Here is a 21,858-nt window from a genome sequence, read left to right on the forward strand (position 1 = left end):
CAAAATCGCCACTACAGCAACGGGTAGGCATACTTTACTCTCTGCAACAGGACATAGCCACCTTCCGGATACCCTGCATACGAGTTCTGCACAGTACCGAGCGGCTTTGAAGCGAAGAGCGAGAGAAGGAACGATAAACCGGAAAAAAATATGCGAACGAGTGCCCCCCTATTTCCAGCCGAGGTAAGCGTTAGAAACACGTGTTTATAAATCACATGTATCAGATCAAATTTTGTATTGCTTACAATATTGCTTGCAAGTAATTTGATTGGACATCTGATTTTATTGGTATCTCATTTCCATCTAGAATTCCCGCCCAAGTTTTCCTTATCTCTTATGCGACTGTCCATTAGTTACGTAATTAATTAATTAATTTTTGGGATTCGATATCCTCCTCCCCCAGTGGTAAATCTTTTTGTATGTTGGTTAAAAATAAATTGAACAGCGTGTAAGAAATCCCTCTTACCCCTTACGTAATTAATGGGCGGCCCCTTTCTTGCGAATAAGATATACAAAATCTTCAATAACCACTAGCAAAAGCCCAACTATATTAGCTTTCATGAATACTAAAGTTACATACTCCTTGCAGGTTCAAGCTACGATGTCGAAATCAGCTCAGCGAAGGGTATGTCAACGCCAACGAAGTAATTCAAGTTTGCCGAAGGATCCAACAGGTTTCGATGATATCAATAATACTGTTCAGGCCAGCAGCAAGCCACCGGGGTGCATCATACAGCACCACACCAGTGGACGCAGCATACCTCATGCTGCCGGCCACAAACATTTCAAATTCACCACTTTCCACTCTGAAACTACTTACCTGTAGAGCATACCAATCGAGCATACCTGAAACAAAACAGAAAACGTCAGTAAACCATCATAATTTCATAATAATATCAACTTACCATTACGATCTTTCTAGATTGACACCACATTATTATTGTTTACCTTTCTTGCATTGTATCATTGTCTGACAGTTCGAGAATATTCAATCCGTCTATTGTATAACAGTTTAAGCGAAGTATGCACTTCAACAGAAAAGTAATCGCCTATCTCGATGCGTGGGAAATTTCTTGCAAGAAATGCTCAAGAAAAGCATTTTTCTTTGATCGCAATACGCAGTTGAAAAGAAATGTCAATTCAAATGGAACTCACTGTAGGAAATTTCTTGACCATTTCTGGGGCAGAAATTTTTACTTTTCTTGAGCGGAACAGCATACACACAAACAAATTTTGTTGTATAATCTACCGAATCCATGGTACAATTAAGAACTGCACCAACGATTTTCAACCGACTACAAAAATCTGTTAAGTTAACTATAATCTGGTGAAAATCACTGAGCAGTGCAGTAAATTTGACTATGTCCAAAGTAGCATCCACTACAAAGCATTGTATTTCAATCCGTGACACCCACCGTACAACACAGTGTTGTCAAAAGTATGATGCTAAACTTCTCAAATCAAGAATGTTTCTAGTCAAAAATACTACAACTCTGGTTAAATCAACAGAAGAAATTTTCTTGTGTAGTGATGTTGACTATGTTTTGGTAGAGTTAACAGATTAATGTACAGCGGGGATTCGCTGGTTGGAACACGACTGCCTTCCATCTAGCGAATACGTCCCGTTAGTTGGAACGACTGACAGTAGGTGAAAATGCTGCAGACTAACGCAGCTGGAGAGCAAATCGTCACGATTCGCACATATACATGCACATTTATTCTATATATGGAGACTTCAATGCGACGATGTTCAGACGTCAAAGTCAGTTTGACATCTAGTCTTGACATTCGAGTGCTTTTTAGTTGGAATATTCGAGTGCTTTTTAGTTGGAATATTCGAGTGCTTTTTAGTTGGAATATTCGAGTGCTTTTTAGTTGGAATATTTTCCAACCAGCGAACATCCAACCATCGAGTCATTCCATGTAGCGGAGCTTTAACGAGCGAATCCCCACTGTAGTCGGTTGAAAATCGTTGGTGCAGTTCTTAATTTTACCATGGATTCAGTAGTTTCTACAATAAAATTCATTTCAGTGTACTTAGCTTTAGACACAGCACATTATTGTATACAACAATGCACATCGAGAATATTCTAAGCAAGTACAATAGGGTAGAAGACTATATATAGGGCGAAATTCTATGTATCAAATCAGTCTGAAATAAACCGTGAATTCGAACGTATCTCTCCGTATGTAATTATTCCCTACCGGATCGTATCCGCGGGAACAAATACCTTCACCAAAACGTTCGATGGTAGAAATTTCCTCCTAGTTAACAGCTTGCGAGACGAACAACGTATAATGATATTCAGCACCGTCGAGGACCTCACAAGGCTAAGCCAGTCGGAAGTGGTAATCCTTGACGGTACTTTTGCATCGGTTCCGAAAGGATTTCGACAAATTTTCACTGTCCACGGTTCCATTAGACTTGGTCGAAAATTTGCTGCCTTCGTTCACATTTTACTGCCGAACATAGCTGAAACGACATACAAACGAGCTTTTGAGCTTCTTAAAAGAAAATGTAGGGACAATGAAATCGAGTTCGATCCTGCGATCATCTTAACCGATTTTGAGATGGCTGAGATGAACGCTGTCCGACATGTGTTTCCGGACACAGCTTTGTATGGGTGTTTTTTCACCTCTCCAAAAGCTGGTGGAAGCGCATACAGAAAGTTGGGCTATCTGGGAAATATGCCAAGAGAACTAAACTGCAATGGACCTATGCACTGGTTCACTATTTGACGTTCGAACGGTGCCGTGTTATTTATGTGACAATGGAAACTACTGAATTTGACACCGCTCAAACGTCAAATTAGTGCACTCGTGCATTGATCCATTGGCGTTCCGACAGACTCAAGCCTTGGCCTTCTTAGATCCCGAAGAAGTTGTTGAAGGATTTGTTGCGATTCGTAAAAATGCCTCGAAAACCATGGAACCGGTATTTTGAGTATGTATGTGGCTGACAACTACATTCTCGGTAAAAAAAAAGAAAGGCGATACTGCTCGCAGATCAAAGCCGCGATTCCCGCCGGCGGTTTGGTCAATGAAGGCAAATTTATTGAATAATATACCACGAACGTCAAACGATATCGAAGGATACCACAACAAACTTAATGGACAAATGAGAGCAAAGGACACTCAATTTTACGCTGTAATCAACTTTTTTCGACAGGAAGAGGTATCGTCGTCCGCAGAGTATATGCGCTATCTGCAAAGTGATATGTTAAACGACCAGCGTAGTAAGAAAGTGAAGAAGAAAGAAAAACACCTAAACCGGTTGATTAATGCTAGAGAAACTGAAAATATGACTCTCTTCGACCACATCCAGGGACTTGCGTTGGCATTGTGTGCAAAGTAGACTATGTACAGCTGATTACAGCTTGAACTAATTAGAAATAGATAAAACTATGAACAGAAAAGAACAAAAAAATCTGTTTTATTATCTTTTCTGAGGAATGAAATTCTGGGGAATGGCGTATTGTGGGGAATGAGATTCTGGGGAATGGTTCATTCTGGGGAACGGAATTCTGGGGAATGGTTTTCTGAGAAATGTTATAGAATCATTTCATCAGTTTTAAAGCAATTTGAACGCTCTTTGACTATTCCGTGTAAGTATCAACAAACCAATACGTCGATTGGCAGTGTCGGTTTTGTGGCTAATGCAATAAAATCAGTGGAAACGGTAGTACCGCAACTATAGGAACACCCACAACTAAGGGAACACTTACCCTAACTATGTTCATCAAGGCTGCCTTGATTGTCGATAGCAAGCTGAAGTTTTCTTACAGTTCGAAATAACTTTGTATCATATTTCGTGTGTAATATCGGTGCCTCCCTCCCAGGTTCAGACTTGGCTGAGTAGAGCTGTCCGGCAGCTCCAATTCTCCAACCATACAAAAGAAATGTCGTATGTTTGAATGTTTATAGATGTATTATGTATCCGGTAGAAATCAAGACCAACATTTATTCAAAATTATTGATTTCTCAGGCCCCGTGCGCCGCTGCTAATATGTGAACAGTGCGCTGTGTTCATAGAAATCGTAAGAATGCAGCGCCACACTAAAAAACTGATTTCAAAATGCGGCGAGTTGAGGCGCGTCGCGAGTCTCACTGGCGCGATCCGGTTTGGTGGCGGTGCGACAATACGAATGTGGAATTACCTAGGTCAATTTTGACTCAAAATCAATACTTTCCCATTATTACAAAAATAAAAGTAAATATATACAGTTATGATTGCCGAATAATAGATGACACATATGACCTTCATTCTTGATAAAGTATTTTAAATTCAATATATCATTTGACATTTATTTACCAACTTGATGTGAAAACAGTGCCCTGTACGCGTATGAAATTGAGTCACTGTATATCCTAATTCTATTGCTTTATTGCAGCATACGTAAAAACAGCGTGGAGTTCTTGAGGCCCGTCTTTCTACATGTATTCAACAATCCTACACTATTCCCGGAAACCCAAAAAATGTGGCGTGCCTTGCTGAAAAGTGCCTCGAATGATGACACAGCCGTGAAGATGATTTACGAGATTATATCCTGGAGTAAAACATCGACCAGCGAAAAATGTCTTTATACAAACAACTTGCTGCTCGAAGTACTGGATTATGTCCCGGCCGAGAAGCGATTCGAATGGCTGCGAAGGGACATCTGCTTGTACATCGCTGCCGTCAGTAAGGAACTGATCGGATACAACTATGACCCATCGGAAAACTTTTTGAAGATTTTCTCTGCCCTCCATGTCGACAAAGATCATGCATCGGTTAACTACAATAGTGTCCTGCTGATGGTATTGTCAGACGTAATGCAAAACATTGCCCCGGCTCATATTCTTGGATTGATGAGAATCGTACATTTCCTGTTAGAATCTGGATGCAATCGCTTGAGTCAACTTATGATCATGGATGGAGCAGTTCAACTTCTAGGACAGCAGACATTCATTCATAATTATCTAGAGGATTGTAACTGTGTTCTCAACGCTGTCCTAAGAAACTCATACCCAGCTGAAGTTCCCACCTTGTTCGATATGCGTCCGGCTAGCTACTTCCATTTGGACATTGCAAAATACAGCCATTTCTGTATGTGGTGGAACGATGTGGAAAACCAGATTTTAACTATAGATCAGTTCCTTGAGGCACTATCGCGTACATCCAGGTTCAGCGACAAAGTAAACCTGGTTCTCAGAGGGCTCATGTATACGCACGAAATCCCATTCGAAGATTGGAGAAAACTTTTCGATCAACTCGTTATCTGCTCTAAATCAAACGAAGAAATCTGCTCCAGGCTGCTAACACCAATTCTCTTCTTACTGGCCAACGATAGCAATCCTCGTAAACGGCTTCATCTGCTAAGAAGTCTGGCCTTGATGGGTGCCAAAGACCACGTGCTGCGAGTGCTGAAAGCATTGACCAAAGATGTGGACCGGGCCACCAGTTTGGATTTGTACCTTCGGCTGTGGAAAGCTGAACCTCGGACTTATCCATTTTTGTACGACGTGCTCAAGGATACCAGTCGCAGGCCAAGGGAGGATTCCTGGGAGACATCATTCGCCCGAACGTACACGATTCGAGAAATTTGCTTGATCAAGTAAGTTGACATAATTCTGTTTTTTTTTTAACTATCGCACACAACTTTTAACTGCCATACACCTAATTTGGACAGGGTATTCCGTATTTGGACACTCTTTGAAGAAATCAATTGTACAATTAAGGAACCGATGTTAAATATGTAGCTGAAACTGGTTCTGGGGGCATTTTTTGACTAACGTGATTTTCAATGTGGATGTTGATTAGAGGGTTACATGAACTTCAAAACAATGGCAAAGTTTTTATTACAATCAGATTATTTTGTATTCTGATTTAGTGGTCCTATTCAAACCACTGCATAATACGGTTAAGGTACCGTGGGGCAAGTGGGTAATGGATTTCGCTTAGTTGAGATTCTTCAAATCCTAGAGACTTTAAAATAAAACAAATGAGGTTGTGTATATTTTTTAGCTTGACTCCCACCATCGTTTTGAACAATAAATTCAAAAACTAACAGTTTTATTCACGATTTCTATTAGCATTAACATTTTTTAAGGCGTCCCAATGAACAATACCATAAGTAACATGTAAACAAAGAAAATTGTATTCTTGTTACTTGAATTTTCTTCTGCTCAGTTATGTTTGTTGAAATGATTCGACAAGGGGGACGCCATTTGGCATAAAGCCTGATGGGGAAGATCCAAATACCTCTGGTGAATAGCTCAGTCGTGGACGGTTCCTGCCCCCAACATCGATGGGATTGCTTTACAGCCACACAGCTGTTTTGTTTCATGCATAATATCGCCGTCTTCAAGTGGGGCGTTTTAGTGTTCTCAATTAGAACCGTTTTTTTTTTCTTAATTCACATTAACGGAACACTCGCTATCATTTAAAAACCACTACATTTATTAAGACATTCTCGCGAACATGCAAAACGATTTATTTTTGGCCTAAACTATTTAATTTTGTTCTCACAACTAACACACATAAAAAAGGTAAAAGGGATAAAATTAACCGGCCGTGGGTTCACCGCCCGTGTGCCTTGGTGACCTGGTAGATTTGGACTGAAGGTTGCTCCAACTCTTCGGGCTATCGATCCGCTGGTCTCCCGCTGCGATGATTTACTTTGTTGGTTCTCAGAGCGATTTTCGTCGCTCTTATCAGGTCCTCCTTATTACTCCTACGGCAGTGATGATGGTGATGGTGATGATGATGACTGGGATGGATGCTGGGATCGTCTAGAGAGTGCGAGACTGGATGCCTGGGAGATCCATGCTTCATATTGGTACGGTGATTCGGCTAGGCTCACTGCATCGCTGCTTGTAGGTAGCCAGTAGAATGGATGGTTTTTCTGATCTTTTGGCTGCAGAAGCTGACGGCCTCCAGTTAGGTACAGGGTCGTAATTTAGGGGTTTTAATGTGCAATCAAACAAAGCCGTTTAGCATAAAATAATTTAGCATAACGGTCGTTTGGCATAATAATCATTTGGCATAATGAACATTTGGCATAATCATTGAAAACTGAGTTGCTATGTTTTTGGCGTTACCATTGCTAAAATTTTCATATGTGATTTTCCCTTATTTTGGTCATAGGCTGTTCTTTCTCATTATGTCGTTAAACTAGTGGTTTGCACTGTAACTACTAACATTTTCATTGACGATTTTGCCTTCTTTCCTACGTTGGCATTATAACTACTAACATTTTCATCGACGGTTTTCCCTTCTTTTGATCACCAGATCTTCTTATAAGTAGCACTATTTAAATTTCTAATTTCTTTTCTTTTTTGCCAAACGTCCATTATGCCAAATGACCATTATGCGAAATGACCATTATGCCAAACGACTTTATGCCAAATGGCATTATGCCAAATGACTTTATGCCAAACGGGGTAGCCCCATTCGACAACATTATAACTGCAACATTTCCAATGTTAGTTCATGGGACAGCAATTGCATTTCTACTCTGTAGAATTTACACCGCACGTTTTTGTTAAGAAAATCGGATATGACGTTGGGTAACTTATCGGGAGAATTGAAACGCAATCCTTCAATAAAGTGTTTAGGAACTTTTTTATGTGGATACACCTATACCCCATTATTATGTTTTGAACTAGCTTTACATAGACATTCCACGAGATTTCCATGCGTTCTTTCCCGACCAGAACCACATAACAAGATAATAACACATTCCTATCAGCAGCAGTTAAAAATAACAGAAGTTGATATAATTTTGTTATCAAAATGGCTTTGTTCTCAACTTGTTATATTTTTGTAACACATTTATAACAAGATTTGTTATATTTTTGACATCGCATTTATAAGTTTGTTGCAAATACCATCCGATGTCATATACAGTAACATAGTTTGTAAGAATTTTGTTATTTTTTAACAGCCTTGCAACACATTCTGTAATAATTTTGTTATTATTATAACAGGGTTTGTTATATTTTAGTTTGGTTTGGTGCAAATTTTGTTAGAATTTTTGTTATTTTAACTACTAACGGTACATGTTTTATAACAACTGGTGATATAAAAAAATCATGTCAGGGGAACACAATCTGTTATAATCTTGTTTCTTCCTTCTGGTCGGGTTTATATTAGAACTTTTCAATCAACGTCTTCTTTTTAATCGGCTGTCCGAAGTAAACATATTAATATCATAATATTTGGAAACCCTTTTTTGTTTAGAGAAGTTCCATGATTTGGCCATCATAATAGATTTTAAGACTTTGAGTATAGTGTTTCTTGAATTATCAGCACGTTCTGTTCTTTTATGATAATTGCGATCCTTGTATACTTATAGCTACTTAAGCAAAAAACACAAATTCAATCTCTAATGGGAAACTTTTCACTTGCCCCACGTGATTAGAAAATTGACGGTGTTTCAATTTAGTTATTTTTAGGTCGCCGAATGAATTCTAAAACATTTATTAATGCAGTTTAAAACTGTCAGAGGGGACAACTTAAAGGTGGTACAGAAAATTATTTTCCGCAATTTTTTTTCCGCTGAAAATATTAAAATAAGATTGCACGCCGCCAACTTGTTACGGAGTGATAGTTGACAGGTTAACGATTTTCCGTTCTAGTATGCTATAATGGCTAACAAATTTCAGAAATCACTTACCTATTGTAATGTTCTCAATGGCCTCAAAGGTTTACGCATGAGTTTAAAGCGTTAATTCACATATTGAGTTGAACTAGGGACGTTCCGATATTGCAAAGTATCGATATTTGATTCAATACGATTATCGAAACAAAGTATCGATACCACCGATATATTGATTCAAAATATCGATATATCTGAATATCATATAATATATTTCAATGGAGCGAAATTCCTATATCACTTAGTGACCTGCTATTTAGTTTCCTAAAATTCGACAAAAAAAAAACTTGGAATACTCAAGATTATTGTTTTGACTGACATTTACATAAATATCTTTAGTTAACATACATTCTAGTAAATTTCGAACGGGTGCTTTGGGTTTTCTCCAAATCTAATTGATTTCTTGTATTTCTTGTACTAAGAAATAAATTATATTTGGAGAAAACCATACAATTGTTTTTCACTTAGAGCATGTAGAGCTCTCTGCTACTCTCGTCCACGCTTTCAAAGAATGTCAAATCGTTAAACAATTTTTATGTACGCAGATTTTGCGTAACAATCAGGCGTGTTTTCTGCTGAGTGTATATAGGTATCCGGTCAATTATCATTTCCTTTCCCTCAGCTTTCGCAAGGACATGGCCAAGACAATTCTCGACTGATGAAGGATGCATCAATTTCGTCTGAGAGGCAGATTTGTCTCAAATCATTGCCTATGGCAACTGACGAGAAGGAGGCAATCCTCATAGAGCGGTCTAGGGCAGTACCACCGACGAATGCTTTATGCTTATGCTAGTGCTAAGGCTTTAACCCTACAATAGTTTTCTATATATTAGTTTACGATATATCGGAAAGAAATATCGATATCACCGATATATTGCATAGAAAATATCGATACCAAAATATCGAATATCGAAAGCGAAATATCGATATTCCGATATATCGGAAGTATCGGAACGTCCCTAAGTTGAACATACCAATTATTTTCACTTACCCCATTTACCCACTTGCCCCGCGGTATCATTCATTGAAATCATTTATACTCCAGGTACATATATTTTCAAGCTGGTGGAAAGATTACAAACTGAGGGTGAGTTAGGAGCACAATTAGACCCTTGAATGTGCAATGTGGGTTAATACAGTACTTCCCAAACTGTGCGCCGCGGTGCCCTAGTACGCCGTAGCAATTCTTCAGGGGCGCCATTATCATGTTAGCTCATGATTAAATTTGAAATCTTCCCATTATCTTAGAAAACATTTCAAATTTTCGGATATAAATAGGGCAAGTGTACCATTAGTGGTGCACCTAAGGGAAAACTGCTAAAACACGGTGTTAAGATCATGAAATATATGATTTGACCGTATAATTCGATAGATCTCAAATCCTTCTATCATCCAAATGTATAAAAATCACGATTCATTTGAAATTTCCCTGCAAAAAGCCTTGCACCAATAATAGGAACACTGTTCCTTTAGTGGAGGTATATTTTAAGGATGGTTCCTTTAGTGGCGCAAACCATTGATTTCTTATGGTACCCTCCACTATGGGTACTGATGCACCACTATAGGTGCAAAGGAGCAAAAAAATTAAGCAAAATAATTGTTTTAAATAGTTTTACGGTTAAATTTCATGAATATTATTCGAATACTTGTATCATTTTCGCATCGTACATAATACAAAAATATAACATAATCATTTATTAGCGCGAAACATGCCAAAACACACTACCTCCACTATTGGAGCTACCTCCACTAAGGGAGCGTTTGCCCTAATGGTAAGGCTCGTTTAATCAAAATTGTTCATCGACGACTTTAAAGCAGATTATAGCCGACTATCATTTAAACATTCATTATTGAGAACTTTTGAACTTGAACTCGTTTTTGGAATTCAAGGCCGTGCGATTAGTGTCGTCAAGCTTTGTGCTGAGAAGTGTTACTTCGATTCCCACTTCAGTACGGAAAATTTTTCGTGAGGAACGTTTTACGATTGTGCCACAGGGCGTTGCTGGTCCGTTGACTAAAGTGGTGTAAAGGGACTAAAGGGACTAAATTGTCCACTGGAAGTACATATTTAAGTGGTAGATGTAATTATGACCACTTTGATTGACTCAAAATACAGCGTTCGGGATTATTTCTGCTGAGCGAGGAACTAGCCGGATGCAATAAAATACACACAAATAAAGTAAAAAAAAAATTTTGCTCAGATTGTTTGGTTTGCCATCGTATTTTTTGAAAAATATATAATGTCAAATGGTTTTTGCTCCAAATAAATAAAACAGAGGTGTTAACTGAGATTCTTTAAATTGTTGCTATTGGTTCATCATTTATGTGGTTAACATCTAAACAGATAACACTGAATCAACAATTTCACGCCACAATACTCGGTTCGTAGCCGCATCTCTCCATCCTCGGTTCTGCCCCACGCTCGCTAAATCGATACGTACTTGATCCACCCACCAGGCTCGCTGCGCTCCACGCCTTCTTGTATCAACTGGATCCGAAGCGAACACCATCTTTGCAGGGTTGCTGTCCGGCATTCTTGCAACATGTCCTGCCAATCGTATCCTTCCAGATATGACCACATTCTGGATACTTGGTTCGCCGTAGAGTTGGGCTAGCTTGTGGTTCATCCTTCGCCACCACACACCGTTTCCTTGCACACCGCCAAAGATCGCCCTAAGCACCCGACGTTCGAAAACTCCCAGTGCTTGCAAGTCCTCCTCGAGCAGCGTCCACGTTTCATGCCCGTAGAGGACTACTGGCCTTATAAGTGTTTTGTACATGGTACATTCGGTGCGGGTGTGAATCTTTTTTGACCACAGCTTCTTGTGGAGGCCATAGTACTGATGATGCGCCTCCGTATTTCACGACTAACTTCGCGCTCGGCCCCACCAGCTAGCATGTACTTTGTCTTGGACGCATTCACCAACAGCCTAATTTTCGCTGCCTCGCGTTTCAGGCGAGTGTACAGGTCTGCCACCTTTTCAAATGTTATGCCGACAATGTTAATATCATCCGCGAAGCAAACAAATTGACTGGATCTCGTAAAAATCGTACCCCGGCTGTTGGGCCCGGTTGTCCGCATAACACCTTCAAGCGCAATATTGAACAACAGGCACGAAAATCAATCACCTTGTCGTAGTCCCGGCGGGATCCAAACGACCTGGAATGTTCGACTGAAACCCATCTTTATGAGTTCAGCTCCGCTACCATTCTTACCAGCAGCTTCATTGTTCTTGAGCTGGTGAATGACATCCTTAACCTCCCTCAAAGTGGGGGCTGGTTGGTTTCCATTCTCCGCAGTACCGACGAAGGCATTTCCTCCGTTGTCCTGACCTTCATTGCCTGTGCTTTCAGTGCCATTCAGATGTTCGTAGAAGTGCTGCTTCCACCTTTCAATCACCTCACGCTCGTCCGTCCCATTCTCCCCCATTCTTATCCATGCACATCTCGGCTCGCGGCACGAAGCCGTTGCGGGATACGTTGAGCTTTTGATAGAACTTGCGTGTTTCTTGAGACCGGCACAGCTGTTCCATCTTCTCGCATTCCGTCTCCTCCAGGCACGTTCTGCCGGGTCCCTTGCTGCAGCATGGCCGCCCGCGCTGCGTTATTCTCCAGAATCTGCCTACATTCCTCGTCGAACCAATCGTTCCGTCGACTTTTTTTTGGGGCTGTTTGGGCACATCAGGAGTTAATCATCAATGTTAACTTCCTTTTCCCGATCAGCCTAGATAGCCGCGTAGTGTCGGTAGCGGTTGTTTCAATTGGCTAAGAATTAACACTACGGACTGCCTGTTCCGGTGGTAAAAGTCCACCTAACAGGTGACCCCTAATTCATGTGGCTTTAAGCTTACCGTGCCTAAGAATGAATGGTTAGGGGGGTCTAAATAAAACCTAACCGCAAACGGAGCCTGTGGAGTACCAGGGCGCCCTCTACAGTATTATGCCCTTCCTGTGCTACCCGGAGCAATGGTGCAGGTGACCTTGTGTTTCTCCGAGATAATCGGCTGCCCTTCTTCAGTCTCAAGCCTGAGGCTAAATAAGGGTGGGGTTATTAATACGTTGTAACTTAGTTTAAATGTTCACCTCTATGGTTTCGCATTATGCGTATTACACAGTGTGTTCTGTGCTTTTCGCCTTTGGCGACTTTTAAGAGATACCGATATGGTTTTTTCGCTGCTGGTCTTTTTCGTTCTGAGATTGCGAAAAGCTTAACCCTGCCTAGTTTGGGTAGTGGCTACGGTTAGGATAGCTTTGTTAGACCAATCTTCAGCATAAAATATCAGCAATGATCAATCTTTGTAGACTCATGCAAATGCTACAGCTCAAATGGCGCTAGTTCAAAAACCTTACTTTTGTGAACTTTTATCTAGGTAACCTTGTGGACCCAGTTTTTGCTACTTTCAGAAAAATGAAATGGCAAACTCGCGTGCCATGCCTCGTGCATGCGTGCTCGTAAATAGCGCTATCGTTGCTACACTCATTTCTGAGTTAACAACCAGAGATGTATGTGCTGTCACAATTGATGTTTCTGTTGGTGACCTCAATAGGAAATACGTCTTTCGTTATGAAGTGTATTTACCACATGATAACCCATCCCAATGGATGATTTCAAACGAGTTGTTCACTGCCTATGAAAAGGCCTTCTGTTCCGTGTGGGCAGTGATGCTGATACTCATCACATCATCTGGAGAAGATCAGCTATCAATTTGAGAAGCTCCAGTCTGATAAAGTGCTTAAGTAGTTCAAATCTTGGATTACTTATTTTAGGGAATCGCCCAACCTTCATGGTATCTGCTAGTGAAGAAGTGTTAGACATGATACTCTGCTCGAACAGAATCAGTCACAAGTTGACGAATTGGCATGTATCAGATGATGAATCATTATCTGATCATCGCTACATACACTGGGAATTGGTTGTGATCAAATTCCATGGATTCTCTCCGTCCATTGGAAATCCTAGTATTTCGGATGTTTCCACTTCCGGTGAGTTGGGACACAATTGTCCTTGCTTCGAGTGATCTCATAATTGCTTGTCACTTTGCTTATAGGTAAATTTTCTACACAACTCCCTTCACAGGAGAAGTGGACGTCTGGCTGTTTGTAAAGTATGTCAGATAGTCAGGCTGCTATAAAAGCTCTTGCTTCGGCCAACTCAAGGTCGAAGCTTGTTAGCGCATGTCGAACTCAAATTGAGGAACTGAATTCAGTCAACTCTGTAAACCTTGTATGGGTACCTGGCCATTCTTCCATCGCTGGAAATGAATTGGCTGATGAGCTAACTCGCGATGGAGCATCGCATGACTTCATTGGCCCGGAGCCGGCTATTCCAATTTCGAAGTGCTGGGTGAAGCTTCAGATTAATTCTAAAGCTGCAACTCAGCACAAGCAATATTGGAATAGTTTGGAGTCGTGTCGTCAAACAAAATTGTACATAACTGAGCCATCTCCAAGGGTGGCGAAGTATTTAACAAATCTGTCAAAGCAGAATTGCAGTCTCTTTGTCAGAGCGTTGACAGGTCACTGCCGACTCAACTATCACATGGCAAATATTCAGCGTGTTATCTCATTTGTGTGTGATAGTTGTGACTCCGATTATGGAACTTCGTATCACCTGATATGCAACTGTCCAGTTTATGCGCAAATGCGTTTCCAATTATTTGGTAAACATTTATTAAGTGAAACTGAATTCAGAAGCCTGAATCATCAGGACATTCTGTTATTCTTAACCCGCTGTGGTAATGAGCTATAGGCTCTCTTTACGCTCATGCGTTTTGCAGTGCCCTTTTTAGGGCGCTGTTCGAACCCATTGTGGTATGGAGCTACATGCTCTCATTTCGCTTATGCGATCTTCCCTCTTCAAGGGACCCCACTCCTATTTCCTCCCATCTTTCCCTTCCCTTTCCTCTCCCATCGGGTAGATGATGAAATAGGCTCAAATATGGCGATGGCACAAATCTCCCAAATGGCGGGGAACGTGCCTTTGAAGCCGGCCTTCTGATACCTGATACCTGATGCACATCTCGGCTCGCGGCACGAAGCCGTTGCGGGATACGTTGAGCTTTTGATAGAACTTGCGTGTTTCTTGAGACCGGCACAGCTGTTCCATCTTCTCGCATTCCGTCTCCTCCAGGCACGTTCTGCCGGGTCCCTTGCTGCAGCATGGCCGCCCGCGCTGCGTTATTCTCCAGAATCTGCCTACATTCCTCGTCGAACCAATCGTTCCGTCGACTCCGTCCCACGTACCCGACGTTGCTCTCAGCTGCATTGTTGATAGCTGCCTTCACTGTTCTCCAGCAGTCCTCAAGAGGGGCTTCATCCAGCTCACCCTCTTCCGGTAATGTAGCCTCGAGGTGCTGCGCGTATGCCGCTACGACATCCGGTTGCTTGAGCCGCGCTACCGGGGTCGTACCGGGGCGGCTGTCGGTACCGTACGTTGTTAACCTTCCGTCAGTCGCTCAAAAAAAGTTACACCAGCGGTCGCATCGTGTACTGAGTACACGCCAAGGGGTGGATCACTTGTTTGATGCACATCAAATGTGCATTGAATAGCATTAAATGCATTTTTTCGTGATTCACATCAACTTAGCCCTGAGGTTGAAAACTTCATTTTGTTATTATAGTAACGCGTCGTTGTTTGTTATGAAAGTATATCAGTACGAAAAGCTGGCAGCCTGACAAAAAAGATGTTGGTGATGTCTTGGTGATCTGCAAAGCAGTTAGGAACGGGAAAATCGGTATTTCCTTCCCTGAAAGCATCTAAGCTGTCAAGTGACTCGCTGGTAGTTGACTGGGGCAGCGTCGTTCCGCTGACAAGTTGATAGATTGAGTTGATAGATCTTTGCCTTTCAAATTGATCTGAGTTTTACGGTTCAATTTCAGAATAAGTGTAGACAAATTATATTTTCAGTCTGGGATGACTTATACCGTTTTGACTCATATTCCGAACACTTAAGGCCAACAGTGACTTCAAATGCATCTGATGGGCATAAATTAGCTGATATTTGTGAAAATTTTAATTTCTTCGCAAAGTCTTACTGTTAGCTGTTGGGTGTACCCATAATAATGTTGATTCAATTAGTTTAAGTATTGTTTTAAGGTAAAAGCATAAAACAACATTTTGATTCAAATGCCGAACACTGTGCTCATTCTGTCTCATATTCCGAACACCTTGATTCAAATTCCGAACAACCCGAATAAATCGTATTCAAGTGAATAATTTCGCAAATAAATTTTTCTTAGCTTGTTCTACTGGTCTGAAACTAGAGAGTCATCACTACTCCCGCGGTATAAATTATATTAGAGACGTTTAAATTGAATTGCAATTGATTGCCATTTCCAGGTTTTTTGGTGACATATTTCAGCGAAACATTTCAACCAAATCGCCATACAAAACCCGAGTGTTCGGAATATGAGTCTGTTCGGAATTTGAGACAAAACGGTATATTATGTGAAGAAGATTGTGAAACTACAACATGGCGATGAATGTACACTTCAGCGGCATATGGAGGGCATATTACGATCAAGCTTCTATGAAACCTTCCGCGGAGAGATTCTCCACTGCTCCAATGTGGACCAAATTTATTTTAAGACTTCATTTGTAATATAAATCGATTGTTTAATAAAGTATAAATCGTCTAGAAAAGCTGGAAATAAATCAACCTCCTCCCTCTCCAATAAGCTTTACTTCATAAATACAAGATTGGCAATCAAAATAAAGATTATAAATTAAGTTTTTTCCTTATCCACGGAAAGAATTCCCCAACAGTCTCCTAAAGCATTTTTCATAACAATTTTCATCTATAACAGCACCCTTCGCCAATGATGATGCCGATGAACTCGTTCTGGTTCACAATTTGCAATCTTGTCATATCCTCATAACTTTGAACATCTTCCTTACTGAGTCCGCCAATCATATCCTCTATTTCCAGCTTTGGTTAAGTGAAACAGATTTAACATCTCTGCATTTCAAAAGAGAACAATTTAGCCATTCCGAGACAAGGCAGTTTTGGTCGATGGAACATCCTGTAACAAATAAATCAATAAATACTCAAATCAACACGCAATATTTTTTTTCTGATATGCCTTCAGTCTGAAAAGATAAATTTAGATTGAGAACTCTGGATGACCAATGCTTTCGATGATTCATATAGAAGGTAGCTGCCACGATAGTAAATTAAGTATGGACGAAATTGACACTTACTCAACAACAATCAAACCCAGAGTAAAAAATCACAGCATACCATGAGTTAAAAATTTTTCAAAGAGAACGATTGCATTGAAATGCATTTAAATTTTCTCGATACATCAGGAGTGATCCACCCCTTGGTACACGCGGAGCAATTTTGATTGTACATCCAAAGCTAGGCAAGATAGAATGTGGATGTCTTCGACAAATTTCTTCAGTCCAACGGTACCAATTGGTCAGTGAACAGAGAACACTTTGGAAACATCCTCATCTTCCTGTGGCCATCGGATTGTGCCCCGGGGGAACCGATGTAGTGGACATTTCGCAATGCAACATCTCGTACACAAATATCTCAGGATCTAGATTTTTTAGCAAGATGGTGTCTTCGGCAAAGTTGTTCAGTAGATCAAAGGCTAACATGTGATAGGCTGCTTGTTTCGAAATTCTGTCACCAGATGGTGCTAGTGAGCATTTAATTTTTCAAACACCGATATCTCAAGATCCTGATTACCTAGAAAGATGATGTCTTCGACAAAGTTGTTTAGTAGGTTAAGGACTAACATATGATAAGCTACCTAACAAGAAAAACTGCCACAAGATGGCGCTAGTGAGCATGCAATATTTTAATCACGGATATCTCAGGATCCCGATTTTTTAGAAAGATGGTGTTTTCGGCAAAGTTGTTCAGTAGTTCAAGGGCTACCATGTGATGATTGACCGATAATTTCACATACTGGTTGTTTACAAATAAATTCATAGTGCTCTTTGTGCTAGTATAATCATAATATGGTAATACTAGCACAAAGAGCACTTTGAATGGATTTGTAAACAGCTAAAGGCAATGACTATCACATTCGTGGTGATTCGAACAATGTTGTAGTGTGCGTGCCATCCCGTGAGTCGCCATGAGAAACCGAGTTTCTCATATCACTTTGCACTAACACACATCCATCTTTGTTTTTGTGTAACAGCTTTCTGAACTTACAGCTCTGTACGTGCCATAAGTTCTTTTGTTCTTTTAACTTTTACTGTGCGCCGTATATTGGAGCTGTCTCGCTCTCTCTCACGGGCAACTCGAAAACAGCGCGCACAGAAAAAATTAAAAATTTTATAGCATGCATAGGCTCATTAGATATTTGATAGGCCTTTTCATTTTTTTTTTCAAATGGAAGTAGAAATGAAAAGCCTCGTGTACTATGTCTAGCACCAGTTTTAAGGCTATTATTTGCATTATTTAAACCAATCAATGTGCTTGAAATATACTGTTTGAAAGCAGAAAAATACTACGTTTAATGCAGTATGCTATTGACAATTTTATCAGAAAATTCAGTCTAATTCACAGAATAGATGTTTTCTAGAAAACCTATTACGCCTTCATAATAATTGATCATTATTTTGTATAATTGTTTACCTTTTAGAACCACCGACACGTTCGGCATTTGCATAGAAGAACTGTCACAGACCTTCTGAATCAGCTGATTTGAGACGTCTCGTGAAAAAGCCTATTGCTCAATTGTAAACACCATTGACAGTTCTTTGAATTCAGCACAGACAAAAAAGCGTCACATTCTCATAGGTGTCCATCGATCAGTTTTTTAACGACCGATTCGTATATATGCGACCAACTGCAGGATTTTGATCGTCATATTTTGAAATATAGTCAAACCTGTATTAGTCGATGTTCCATAGTTCGATATCGACTCATGAAACCATACTTAAAACAAAAAAATAATAATTACTATAATGCTCCCTTTTATCAGCTTCTAAAGAATATCTGTTCCATGAGTCGATGATCTTTTGAGTATCGACTGGAAATTTGACTGTCCTTGAAATTCTGAAGTATATTCTGATGGGATTTTCATGCTGAAGAGCACCGTTTTCGAATCAAACGGTTTATTACATGTTAAACATGCTTCAGTTTTGGACAGAATAAACAACTTAGTTGAAGACGTCATTTTCATGATTAAGCAATCACGATCCTAAATATTTGGGTTGAAAATTTAGCATACTCAGTGGCACCATCTAGTGGAAGATTCCCAAACAAGTGTGGCCCATCACAAGTTTGTACTTGACTTACTTGAGATATTCGCGATCAAAATACGCCATGTGTTGGTAGAATTTCAAGTTGGGTGGCTTATTTCATGCTAGATCTTGACCTATTCAACACTTTTGTCGAAGACGTCAACTTTATAGGTAACGTGGATCCTGAGATATATCTGTGTTCGCAAAATATCATGCTCACTAGCGCCATCTATTGAAAGAATCCCGAATCAAGAAGATCATCACATGGTAGCCCTTGAACTACTGAACAACTTTGCCGAAAACACCATCTTTCTAAAAAATCGGGATCCTGAGATATCCGTGATTAAAATATTGCATGCTCACTAGCGCCATCTTGTGGCAGTTTTTCTTGTTAGGTAGCTTATCATATGTTAGTCCTTGACCTACTAAACAAATTTGTCGAAGACATCATCTTTCTAGGTAATCAGGATATTGAGATATCGGTGTTTGAAAAATTAAATGCTCACTAGCACCATCTGGTGGCAGAATTTCGAAGCAAGCAGCCTATCACATATTAGCCCTTGACCTACTGAACAACTTTGCCGAAGACACCATCTTGCTAAAAAATCTAGATCCTGAGATATTTGTGTACGAGATGTTGCATTGCGAAATGTCCACTACATCGGTTCCCCCGGGGCACAATCCGATGGCCACAGGAAGATGAGGATGTTTCCAAAGTGTTCTCTGTCCACTGACGAATTAGTACCGTTGGACTGAAGAAATTTGTCGAAGACATCCACATTCTATCTTGCCTAGCTTTGGATGTACAATCAAAATTACTCCGCGTGTACTTAGTACACGATGCGACCGCTCGTGTGACGGGCCCGGTAAAAAAATGTTACACGAGCGGTCGCACTGGTGTACTGAGTACACGCCTAAAAACTTAGGTTAAAAACACGATGTTTTCGAATACTTTTCGTTGATTTTTTAGAAAAATTTCTGCTCTACAAGCAAGAAGAAGAGTAGATCTTGGAATAGGACCAACACCCGGATAAATTTGAAGGGATTTTTCGCAAAAAAAAACAATGGAGTGTGCAGGATAATTTCAAGAAAATTATCAATCGTTCACAATAAAAGGAATAGGAGAGCTTGGCGTTCGGGCATTGATTGTAGTTTGTAAGTAAATATTCTACTTTTTAACGCTAATGAGTATTGAAGTAGAATACTCTCTTAAAAGCACAGAAGTTTTACGAGTTCACATTTCATTTGCAACAGCATATTTGTGTGAGTGGATTTGCGAAGCTATTAGAGTATCCCAATACTGTTTGAAAATCGATATTAAATTATACTCATTTTTAATTTTAAAAATAACTTTGAAAGTTGTGCTAAGAAAAGAACGTAAACTGTCTAAACAAAACATCACTTTGAGTTTTTAGGCGATCAAAGTATTTTGGACAGACCGTTACGCGTATATAATTTGGCCATTTACAGCAAAATCAAATGGAAGTTGGCAAATAATAAACATCGGGGATTCGCTCGTTGGAACACGTTTGCCTTCCAACTAGTGAATCCGACCCGTTAGTTGGGACTGACAGATGGTGTATATCAGTGCTTCCCAAAGTTTTTTAACTTTCGCCCCCCTGATTTATGATCAGAATATTTGTATTAAACGCTATACTTTGCAGAAGTTTTGATCAATATCTTAACCGTAAAATTATAAATTAACCTGTAATTAATAATTATAAATTAACCTGTAATTAACCGTAATTCTTAAAAAAATGACGATTATGTTGCAAATCTGCTAACATACATGCATCAAAATATACATACACTGAAAATGTGCGCCTGTCTCTCATATCCATAGAAAAAATAATGAAATTAGTATCATCTTTACTGATTTTTCTGTATCAACAAATCTATCCAATGACATATTGTGAACTTCTGGTTCGGAGAACACATTTTCATCCAATACAAAACATTGAAAAAATAAACAATACCGTCGTGCGGGGTGACATTGTTCCATAAGGGTGACTTTGTGTGTGTGATCCATCTAACCCCCACTGTCCGGCAGTGGTATTATGGAAAAAAGTTTTCAGCAAAAATGTATCCGGTGACCCATTTCAGAATGACTGGAGAGACACGTCCATCCAGAAGTCACTTTCACTAACAACAAGCCCCGCATGTATGCATTACCGTTATCAAATGGATAACGATAATACATACACACTTCCTGTTTCAAAGATGTTTACTTTGAAACTGGCGCGTATTTGATGCTTAGGTACAAATAAATGTGTAATCAGAACAATCTCACCAAAATCCATCTAAGGCGGCGTTGTTAATCCAATCAGCAATCAATTTCCTTCTTCTTATTCTTCTCATCTTGGTGGCATCCAATTGCTTCTCCATGTGACGCATGTCATTTGTCATTGCTAGACCACATTGCGTGCATGTTTTATCATTATCATTTCTAATTCTTACTTTTTTTTTAATACTCTCGGAACCATTCGTCCGGATGTCGTAATAGCGTCGGCCGGAAAACAAGCGCAGCTCCAAAAAAAAAAAAAAAAATATCACGTGGGCGCACAAATCTTATTAAAACCAATTAGAACCAGCCAAAGAATATCACACTAAACGCGTCTGAAACTTTAATCACTGTTTAATATCGGCGTTTTTTTAATATTCACTTCCGAAATGAAATCTGGATGGCGTAGCACCAGCCAATTCACCGGCAACATCGCGGAAAAAACGAGAGCACGAAAAAAAAACGCGTGGAGCAAAACAAGACACGACCGTTCGCGGGCAACGCCTACTGCGATCTCCCTGAGAAAGCTAATTTGAAAGTACATCTTAACTTCAGTCAATAATTTTCAGTTATTAACATTTGGCATGATATTCTACAATACCTGCAATTATCCTTAATTGTTTCTTTTGTTCTAAAGTTTTGATGAGTTTTGAAATGTCTGAAGCAAATTGCTTCAATATTATGACTTAATTTTTTACCATACTTCTATTCATAAGTGTTATAGAGAATTT

At 39.8% G+C, this 21,858-nt stretch overlaps 1 protein-coding gene across 1 annotated transcript in view; it reads left to right on the forward strand.

The window, feature by feature from the left end:
* The window catches only part of LOC5577000 (focadhesin), a 68,561-nt gene that overhangs the window by 12,935 nt on the left and 33,768 nt on the right, over positions 1-21,858 (forward strand). The window contains exon 2 of the mRNA XM_001663053.2: positions 4,392-5,594. Within this exon, the coding sequence (XP_001663103.2) occupies positions 4,392-5,594 (1,203 nt within the window). The remainder of the gene's footprint in view (positions 1-4,391; positions 5,595-21,858) is intronic.

This window comes from Aedes aegypti, chromosome 2 (assembly GCF_002204515.2).
Source record: "Aedes aegypti strain LVP_AGWG chromosome 2, AaegL5.0 Primary Assembly, whole genome shotgun sequence".
NCBI lineage: Eukaryota > Metazoa > Arthropoda > Insecta > Diptera > Culicidae > Aedes > Aedes aegypti.